The sequence below is a fragment of the Silene latifolia genome, chromosome 10 (assembly GCF_048544455.1).
Source record: "Silene latifolia isolate original U9 population chromosome 10, ASM4854445v1, whole genome shotgun sequence".
Classification (NCBI taxonomy): domain Eukaryota; kingdom Viridiplantae; phylum Streptophyta; class Magnoliopsida; order Caryophyllales; family Caryophyllaceae; genus Silene; species Silene latifolia.
The window spans coordinates 148,932,454-148,943,247 of NC_133535.1; the positions used below are offsets into that span (position 1 = coordinate 148,932,454).

General features: G+C 37.4%; 2 protein-coding genes across 4 annotated transcripts; both read right to left on the minus strand.

The window, feature by feature from the left end:
- Positions 1–234: 234 nt before the first annotated feature.
- On the minus strand, positions 235–1,315 carry LOC141606305 (tetrapyrrole-binding protein, chloroplastic). The gene has a single exon (XM_074425389.1). The coding sequence runs from the start codon at positions 1,222–1,224 to the stop codon at positions 361–363; it is 864 nt and encodes a 287-aa protein (XP_074281490.1). The 5' UTR covers positions 1,225–1,315; the 3' UTR covers positions 235–360.
- An 837-nt stretch (positions 1,316–2,152) lies between these two features.
- LOC141606306 (uncharacterized) lies at positions 2,153–9,115 on the minus strand. 3 transcript variants are annotated; one of them, XR_012526648.1, is made up of 13 exons: positions 8,768–9,114; positions 7,797–7,870; positions 7,521–7,596; positions 7,365–7,437; positions 7,071–7,122; positions 6,133–6,194; positions 5,308–5,371; positions 4,500–4,557; positions 4,322–4,408; positions 3,480–3,573; positions 2,817–2,921; positions 2,416–2,468; positions 2,153–2,201 (listed from the first exon to the last, which is right to left on the minus strand). XR_012526648.1 is itself a non-coding variant. In XM_074425390.1 (12 exons), the coding sequence occupies exons 1-11, from the start codon at positions 8,830–8,832 to the stop codon at positions 2,829–2,831; spliced, it is 798 nt and encodes a 265-aa protein (XP_074281491.1). In that variant the 5' UTR covers positions 8,833–9,115; the 3' UTR covers positions 2,153–2,468; positions 2,817–2,828. The 3 variants fall into 3 exon arrangements, 2 of the variants coding, with proteins under 2 accessions (XP_074281491.1, XP_074281493.1); XM_074425390.1 differs by having other exon boundaries at positions 2,153–2,468; positions 8,768–9,115; XM_074425392.1 differs by having other exon boundaries at positions 2,153–2,507.
- Positions 9,116–10,794: the final 1,679 nt, after the last annotated feature.

Sequence of the window (10,794 nt, forward strand, 5' to 3'; positions counted from 1 at the left end):
ACGTACTGAATATATTTTAAACGGAAAATTCACGTGATACCCTTGAGGTTTGCCGATAGTGCTTAATAAAGTGGTGCAAATTAGAATAGTGTGCATATAAATAATATGGTTGTCCCAACATTAGAGCCGTTGAGACCACCCACATTGGATAAAATGAAGTACAAGGAATCCTTTGAAACCACCCACAAAAGAAGAGACAAAAATAAAATAACAGCATGCTTAACACTTCTAAAATTCCTGAAAATGCCCTCAACATGGACATATATAATCATATAATAATAATAACTTTACTATATGTATACATACAAACTATATATTTTAATTAAATTATTAAATTATTACACACTCAAACCATCCTAATTAAAAACTATAATTAGGTTTAAACAATCTATCTCTTAAAGTAGCAAGCCTAGATTTCTTCTTCCCCATTTCCTCTATTACAACTTCACCATCATCACCAACATTTTCTTCATTTCGATGTTTTTCGTCGTCTCCTTCGTCGAATGCAGGATGACTGAAAATCATGGTTAACAACCGTGTTCCTCTTAGAGCATTAGTTAATGGTAAGTGCCCTTCTGGAGCAACTTCCTCTGTATTACTATTCTCGTCGTTATTATCGTTATTAGTCGTAGTAGGGTTAATTTGCCAAATAAATTCATTCGGAAAAGCTCTATAGTTATACTGTAAAATTTCAGTGTCAAGTTTCTTCATCCAACAAACCTTGACGAAAAACTTGGTAAAATCCTTGTCTGCCTTAAGCCATATCTTCTTTTGTACGCTGTATCCGAATCGTCCTTGGCTGTACTTCAACCAAAGCTCGTCTATCGCCTTAAGCTCTTCCTTTGGGATGAACTGTACTTCCGAAAAGAAGACGTACCCTCGTTGAATAGCGGCTTCGCCAGCTAGGACGATGAGGAGGCGGCGGGTTTCCTCGTCTGCTTGTCGGAAGTTTTCTTCCGACAAGTAGCGTTCGAGGGTGTCGAGTGAAAATGGGTTGGTGGTTTTGGTGGCGGTGGTAGGAGTGGTGGAGGTGGGGGTGGTGGAGGCGGTGGCGGAGAGGGAGAATGTAGGTGTCTTGGAGGAGGAATGTAGGGTGGTGGAGTGTTTTAGGGTGGATGAGGAGGATGGGAGGGAAGAGTAGTCTAGGGAGTGGCGACGAGGACGACGCGAGGATGTCGTGGTGGCGGTGGAATGGTGGTAAGGTTGGTGGTGGATAGAAGCCATGAAGGAAGGAAGAGGAATGTATATAGTGAAATGGGAAGTAATTGTAAAGGAGAAGAGTGTGGTGTATGTGTGTGTGTAGTTTAGAGTGATGACAATTCTAAGGGAGATATAGGAAATAAAAAGGGGGTGATCCAAGAAGATAGACAAAATGATTTTGATTGGTTGGAGACTGAGTGTGGGATTTTCTCATACTATCTTTAAAAAAATTTAAAAATTAATTTATTTTTTAAAAAAAAATTTAAAAAAAATTGAAAGAAATGAAATTAGAGGTTGTGAAGAAATGGTGGGGTTGAAGATATATAATGAGGAAGAACACAAAATCTCATTTATGACGGCACGTATCCGTCACTTTGGAGTGACGGATACCATTTTCCCTCACAAATGACCCATATAGAGGAGAGAGGGAAGCATATGGGAGTGCCCCCACCTTGTCCCCCTATTCGTTTTGTGAGTGGCATTATCCGTCACTTGTTCCGACCCGTCTTCAGCAAGACTTATTGGAGGAAGAAGACATTATACTGTATATGGGATAATAATACAAGGACAATTGGAGGAATGAAAAGTGTAAAGCATGCAACTTTTGTACTAGCAAATGTGAGGACAGTTTTGCATGTAAGTTATAAGAACACATCCTCCTTTTACAATCACATAAAGCAAGCAAATTACTCCTTTTCAACCTTGGTTTTTATTTATTCCCTTCGTCTCGATTAAAAGTAAACAAATAACTGATACAGACTTATGGAGGGAGTTTTAGGTTAATTTTGAATAATAGATGGTCGTTAAAGTCGGATATCAGTAGTCATAACGTCAATGCAGTCGCGATATTGTGCTGCGGCTCGACTTTAATAGTGTGTTTCTAAGCAAACCACAAAAACTATGAAAATAGATCAAAATTGGCATGGCTATATTAAGGTTTGAAACTCAAGTACATCAAACCATCTTGCTTGACAAAAAAAAAATATATATCGCTAATTGATTGTCATGAAATATGTATCATTCGGAATAATTTCGAAATAATGATTAAATGTATGCACTACACAGACTTGAATATATTAGTACATTCTCCCCTAGCTGTGATCAGAAACTAGATAAAGATGTCGGAAAAGATGTGCTAAGAGTTGAGAGTTAGATTACCACTTTCTAGACCGCCGTAATGAATTGCTCCTTTTTTATGCGCACAAAGAAAGACTATTCATCCACAAATGAAATCCGGCACAATCCTCAGAGTGTCGTGTCATCATAATCTGCCACCGGTGAAGTATGGAAATTATAACAAGTGGAATCTGAAATGTAAAGTTGCCAAATTGAATTGTCGAAGTAACATAGTCGACAAGACGACAAGTAGAAAGAGACTGAGGTCAGCTACCCTTACCACTCAACCCTACCCTCTCATTGCCAGCCAAACAATGGCATTATCAAAGTTCCTTACCTCCCCTTCTAGGGTAATGCATATTTCCCATATGGGCAAAGAATCCCCCACCACCACCGCCTAGTTGCCTACCACTTTCTTCCTCTTTAATTTCGTTCGGAGATTTCTTACCCTGATAAAAATTCCCCCTTGTCCCAAACAATCCCTGAAGAAAGGAACTTACCACAAAAATAAACTAAGCACAGGGGCAAAGCCGCTTCGTATGTTTATGAAGACCATCACAAGATAACATTTTCTGGGACTTCGTGTATAAACATGCTCCTGGGTACTGCAACCAATCAATACAAATCATGTGTAAGCGCATAAATCAGTTATTAATACTTATCAAGCTGCTTGGGAAGGAGCCTCTCGTTAGTAATTGCTTCCTTCCGCTCATACCTCCTTGGCTCCTCTAAATCAGTTAATTTCTTCTTTTAAGCTCAAGTCTAAGAGAACAGTGCATGAAATGCCCGGGGCAAGAAACACATGAAACAAACTTTTGTGTTCCCCAGGTGTGCAAAGTCATGGGTTAGGATTCAGAAGACTTATTTTATATTATGGTGGAATTTGTAGAGTTTGCCATAAATGGAAAATATGATGTGTCTGGGTATAATTATGAGTACACAATTAAAAAAAAAGTAATGAATGTTTTATATTCTATCTTGGGTTAGTTCTCATGCTCTAGAGTTATTTTACAACTACGTTGGATGATTGGATCCAAACACGCAAAGTCATAGTAGCGTACCACGTGGATTTGAATAACTATCAAACAATCGACATTACAAAAGAGACGAGGTATTTTTGAAGCAGCCACATTAAAGGATTGGTGCTTAATAGTGGAGAATACCAGATTGTTGGGCGCATCATCAACAACTTCAGCTGGTTGATCAGAACCCAAGCTAGCTATACAGCCACCTTTGCAGTTCAAATATTTCTGCATACTACGATAACAGACAGCAAAACCATCAACAGAGTTAAGTTCAAAAGAAGCATAAGACTATCCAAACAAGTGGGTTTGAGCAGTTTGATTACCATAAAATAAATCATGAAAAATTTCCATCCAAATGGTAAATTATGTTTGCAAGAATGAGGATGAATTATATCACCGAAGAGTAATAAGACTATAAGAGTTCATATTTGCAATAACTTCCCCACCAGTACCCTTACGATTATGAAAATATGAGACAGCTTAGAAAGTTCCTATTTATGAAATTTTAATCTCCCAAGTCCCAACTACAATTCCATCTTAGAAAAAAAAAACCAATGAGCCTAAATGGACTATGTTCTATGCCCCTTCCCAAAGGTTTAATGTAGTTCTTTAAGAAACCAGAGGAAAATGACTCCAATAGCTCTCACAAGGTGCCCCCCTCCCCAAGTCCCCATGCATAAAGATGTTTCAATTGAATCAATAAAATACACTCCATGCATAAAGATGTTTCAATTGGATCGATATTCCTGTGTTCTTTTACGCTAGTGGACATGTACTGTACATTTATAGGATCTACTATCATAACATTTTTTCCTGTTTTTCAAATAGACAATGGCTGATGGTTTGTTTGGTACACAGTTCATAATAACCAGTCACCATAACAATTCAAATTATACAAATTAGAGCAAAATGGAGGTAGCGAGAAAAAAATAAAATAAAGGTAACTTGGCAGAACTAGCAGAAATAGTGTTATAGCTTACATGTCACATTCATTCAGCAACAAAATCCTGCTAGAAACACATGACTGCCCACGCAATTTACAAACAGAGTCGCATGATTCACCCTGCCTGTCTACCAAAAAGTCCACATTATACAATGCAAATTTATCTGATAACCAAAAACAATATGCAGACCATTTATCAGGAGAAGAGTTCAAACCTTCCAACAACAATATTTATTCCAGCCAACTTTGATTCCATCAGTTTATCAGAGGACCCTGTTTACAAAGCAAAAATCAAAACAAGATTAAAACAGCATAGTTCAAACTAGTCATTAAACAAACCTCTGCAGAAGCATAAGTTCAATATCAATGGGGATGAAAACAGCTAATGTGTGAGCCAAAATACTTCAAACTTCTACAACGGTTCAGATCAAGTGTGAATTATACAAAAACACTCTGTAATTAGATATTAGATTATAAAGTAAAATAAACTGGATTTGTATTACGAGAATGGGCAGTAGATTCACGCAAGATTATCTCAATTCGTTTGGTTTTAGACCGACATCAGACGACTTTTTCAGAATATGTATGTCCTTAAAATGTCTTGATGGCTTTAGGAGTTTAGGGTTTCCCAATGCTTTATAGATGTCACATATAGCCTGCTTATTCTAAACATGTGTAATTCCTGTGTTTGTCATCCCCGCCCCAGGGGTTGAATTCAAATGCAAAACTTGGGCATCATTTTTCCACAAGACGACTTCGAAGCTATGAAGCATATTAGTGTACCGTAGCAAGTCTTTTAGCAGAGACAGCAGCAAATTACATTTAAGTTTCAACACATAAGCAAAAGTCGGCATCTTGAAAGGCCCAAAACAGCATTCAATAGCTTAAGCATGGACATTTGCTTTCTTTCCCCTCAAAGATAAAGCTGAATTCACCAACTAATTAACTCATTTTTTTTTGAAGCCACAGAAAACAGATAATGCTAATCATAGGGATGGGCTTTCTGAAAGAGCTCAAGCTGACCTGATGAATTTGATGGTAAGGAATAACAGTGATGGAAATCGCTGACATACGCATTTTCATGAACCTGGAAAACAGTTGCAAGAAGATAATGAGAAAATTGCAGTATAAATTACCATTTGACGTTCTAAATTATACAATCATATCACCTATAAGTTATAACAGTAGTTTGAGTGTTTGACCTTAACAGCTCATTTTGACCAGGGCTACAAGTTAGATGAATGGTTATAACTTTCCAGAATGTACCGTGTTAATAGAGATTCACATCTTCTATAAAGTTTTTGTTTTTGTTCAATTCACTGTCTTTAACACACCACTTAAAACTGCGAAAACCAGTAGAGACAAATTGTGTGTGTTTTGAGGGGGAAAAAATAAGAGGAACATCCATGGAAAGATCAAACATTCTTTTCCAGTGATTTCCACACACTTGCATTTTGAACCCAAGAAAACTATTAAATTACAACTAAGTCATCTAGAACGTAGCAAAGAGGCCAATGAACCCTTCTTTTGCTTGAGCGCATTAATGGCCATTTTTCTTTTTGTAGGTAGGACTACTCATCAGTGTTTGAGAGAGAATTCAACCATCTAGCACACAGTTTGTATTGGGTGTTTCCTCATGGTGTCAATTTGTAAATGGATGTCATCCCCTTGATGTCCTTCGATGAATATTTTAATACTAATCATTTAAACATGGAACCACTTGAGATAATAACACGGTCAGACACTAAATAGCAAAGTCAGCATAAAAATCTCGCAGCAAAACCTGTTGATTTATTCTACTAACACCATTGGATGAAACTCTTAAAATAAATGGAGACAGATTCATACCACGCTCTCAGAATTGTGGCGGCACCTCCCAGCACAGAAATCAAACACAGTATTATAAGTACCTGCCAGAAGTAGCCACATGAACACGTTTCCTCTCATGCAACAAAATTATGCACCAGAAACTACATGCTGACAGAAATCAGGAAGCTTTGCTCAAAGCAAATGGAAACAAATGTGTCCAAAGCTCAAAGCTTTGTGCTATAGTTACGTATATATTTCGCACACTTCTAGTGGTTTTTTGTCTATACAGTGACAGTGAAACTTTATGTCCATTATGATTATGATATTCAGGTGCGCGACATGCCTATGTTAGACGTCTTTAAATCCTTCTGTTATTCTTATAACGCTCAAAATCTTGACTACATCCATTTTCACTTTGCTTATAGATGTGTTCAGCAAACGCATGCATTCAGACAGTTAATCAATGTGTTAATTCTAGTAAAAACTTCACTACATGCAAAAGCATCAATTATTGTAGTACATATATATAGATAAGAAAGAGGTATATGACAATCCAGATTTCCAGATATTGATCTCCTGATTGAAGACTGTGTATGGAGAGTCATTAGCGACAATAAATTAAGATAATTAACGCATATGCACACTGCATCTATCCCATAACGATGAACTATGCCAGGAGTCAAATCAAATGTTTAATTTAAACCATTTGATCTCCTCCAATGAAACATCCTATACTACAGGGTCGTTGCTGAGTCCTATGCATGTTATAACTCCAGTAGTCAGCTACTATTCAGGAATCAAGGCTTTCTTACGCCAATGCCCACAACAACAACAACAAAAAAAAAATTGACTAACCCATCACAAGTAAAATCACAATCAAAAATAGGAAGGTAGCAATGCATCAATGGAAACATTAGAAAAATAATGTCTAATACTAGAGATGGATCACACAGCATGTAGCTTTTAGTATAGTATACCTGCAGTTTCTGCCTTGGCTATCTTCACCTGTACTGCCAGCTCTTTGTGAGTCTGCCACAACACAGTGAATCCTTGTAAACTTGATGAAAAGCTTTTAATAATACCTTCAAATTTTTATATTATTTTTTTGTCGTAAGAGAAGGCACAACGTCAGTACAATACAAGGGGAGGATAACAACCTTTGGCCATCTCTACCACTAGGTCAAACCCTATTTGGTGTGCCATTAAATGGCATTAAATCAATCACAAGTTTACATATGGGTTCTTGAAGGGAAGATGAGATTAACAAGTACCTTTACAGGATTAAGGCAGCATGAAACACAGAATTCATACGAGTTGCAACATTGTGAAATGAGGTTACATCCCCTGCACATAATAAAGACAAGAAATGTCTTTTTTTGTATATTTGTTACTTGAAGTCCATGAAAATAAATGAGAAAATAACTCACTGACAAGAGAACTGACTTCCTTTCTGAGGACAGCAGCGTGAATCAGAATTTACCGATAGAGCATCACACACATAGCCTACAATGCCCAAAACCAAGTATGTGATGCTAAAGTACAGAAAGAAACAAGTTGTGTGAACTAGAAACCGAGTTACAAAAACGTATGGAATATAGAGTTTTTCCTCAAAAAAATAATACAATCAAATAGAAAACCAGGAAGGTATCATAGAATCAGCCGAACTGGGATTATCATACTACTTTCCGAAAACAAGCACATACCACTATCATCTGCCAATAAATATCTTCCTTGGGCAGTACTCCTGCATGCCTGAACTTGAAAACCAATATCATCCCTACAGAAAAGAAAGACACCACATGTCAAGCAATTTCAAATATCAGACGTGCCAGCAAGAAAAGAGTTAAAGCTCTGTAGTTTCATCCTCGAACTCTGTAAACAAACATCTAGAAAGAAACATTTTTTGAGTCAATCTATACTCCATATTATACTCTCTCACCCTAGCCATGCCTCCTAAGAATTGAAGACAACCCGCCACAACTCTACAGCTTATACTCCATATTTTACCAATAATCAGACAAGGCAACATATATTCATTGCTGAAGCTTAACTACACCAATATTTCTTTTCGGAAGATAAAAAGCAATTGATTGGAAACAAACTCCGAAAACTATCAGAGTTACAGTAGACAGCCTATCATTTCCAACGAATGCTGTGATAAATATCAAACTAAGACAATATTTCCATCCAACATTCAAAGCATACACAATCACCGAATCACAATGCAATATTCGACCGAAAACTGAGCCCTTCACTTCCACTGTCCTTTATATCAGACAACATCTAACTATCTAAGTTCAAACCTAAGATATATGAGAGAAATTCAAAGAACTTGTGCAGTAAATTCCCATTTTTATCACATCCGTTTCGATAACATAACAAAACTAAAAACAACTTATAAAATTGAAAATCTCCCCTGCACACTCAAATTTGATCCAATATTCCCAGAAAAGGGCCACTATTTAATCAATTACAATTATGGATGATCACAAACAAATCAATAAACCCAAAAATTTGTAAAACCCAGATAAAATTTCATAAAACCCATCAACCAAACAATCTATAATCACTCAAAAAACATTACATACAAATTAATCGAAATTATTAAAGATGTTCATAATATGAGCTTAGGATAAAAGTTGGTGAACTAAACAAATGGAGATGAATAATTAACCTGATTGACAATGTTATCAACGGGAATTGGGTGAAGAAAAATTGGAAGACTACCCACTTCAACATTTTCGCGTTGCATCAAATTGGGTACAATTTTTAAAACTCGCCTTTAAATGTAATACGAGCCTACGAGGTACAGAGTACAGACTATCGAGGATAAACACTTCTACTTGGGTACGGATCAATTGTAATAACCCGTATAACAAAAATCAATTATTATTCGTAATTGCTAAATCTCGCACATCTTTCTATTAAATCCCTTACATTTTGCCCTGAAGTTACTTATAGTTACCCTTCATCATGAAAAAGACCTAAAAAGAGTTTTTCTTTCTTCTCTCTCACAAACTTAACCAATTTATTAACAATTTGACAATTATAAATTGTAATTCACACATACCACACGTAATTACTCCGTTTTATCAATAATTTTGTTAATTCCGTCTTTTAATTGATTTAATTAATGTAATTCTATTTAAAATAATTAATTTTTTTACAATTAGGGATTGGATTGATATTGATGTAGTGTTCTTGAAGGGGTGGTTGTGGGGTCCTCGATCTGGTCGGAGCAAGGTGGTCGAGTGCACGGTGGACAACCGAGTTCGTGGCACGGACAGAACGTATTTGAACATGTCGGAGTTGTGATATTGTTGTTGGATGTTAGGCGCGGGGATTGAGTGGACGGTGGTCGGTGTTGGAGGGGGCGGGGAATGGTGGTCGGCGGTGCTGTGAGAGGGGTAGAGGGGTTGTCCGGTACTCCGGTGGTGACTATTGGGTGTTGGGTGTTTGGGAGAGTTGCGTTAAAATGTGACTGTTTGTTTGTGTGTGTGTGTGTGGTTTTTTTTTTTTGGCTTTTCAATCTTTGTTGCTTCACTCACTTGTTTTTCTTTTGATTGAAATGAGAAATGAGAGGGGTATATTCGGAATTAAGGGGAAAATGTACGGGATTGAGTAATATGGTGTGCGGGATTTAGCAAGTGCCATATTATTTGGGGATACCGAAATATGATTTTATAGGGTGAGATATAATTAATAAGTGTTTTGGAATTGTTGTAACTTGTAAGTGGTATTTCAGAGTTATAGAAATGAAAGAATAAAATATTGAGTTAATTTCAGAATTAAATAGAAATTGAGTATTTGTAAAATAACTAAGTAAAAGGATAGGAGAAAAAAAATTGTCATTTGAAGTCAACTTTTCATCATCGACATAGATCTAAGAGGTATATATTAGTACCGATGTCTGTTACTTAAGAAAGATGTATAGTGAACAATAGATCTTAGGTGCAAATTCCTCAACCTCGATATTGTATGGCCCTTGTGTAGAGATGGAAGTGGTTGTGCCTCGTGCCAGGCAACCGTGCTTGGAGAAGAAATTGGCACGGTCCAAGCATGCAAAGGTGGGTTTCGTGTCGTGTCTTGCCTATGAATTATAAATCGCGGTCCAGAAACGGCCCATGGCATGTCGTGTGGTACCGTGTTTGGACTTGCCCATACAAATCTCTCTTCTTCATATTTTAAGCGTGACAAAGCGAGTGTCCAAGTGGGTCGTGTCGTACTCGTGCCTGGATTCGGCACGCTCTTTTTTCTCAAAATCCAGCCAAGGCACGACCCATTGTGTGTCGTGTCGTGTTGACTTGTGCCAATCCCTTGTCGTGCCGGCCTAACGGCTCACTTCTATCTCTACTCCTGTGGCTTATTCAAGAGGGGAGAGGCCAATTCGGATCGGGTCGGGTTTGGATTTGTCACATTATCGAGTTAGTTCGGGTCGGATTTCGGGTATGTTTATTGGGTCACTTTCGGGTCAAGCGGGTCGTTTCGGGTCAATAATTAAGAGAAAAAAAAAGGCATTCAAGTATTTTAGGGTAAATTAAAGTTAGATTTTATCGGGTCATTTTCAGGGTGGGTGGTTTCGGATCGAATCATTTCGGGTTGAGTCAGTTAAAGTTATGAATACTTGTATAGAGTTGTAGAGTTATAGTGTAGTGCATGTCTAGTTGTCTACCATCTTCGGGAAGTCGTACATCGGATACA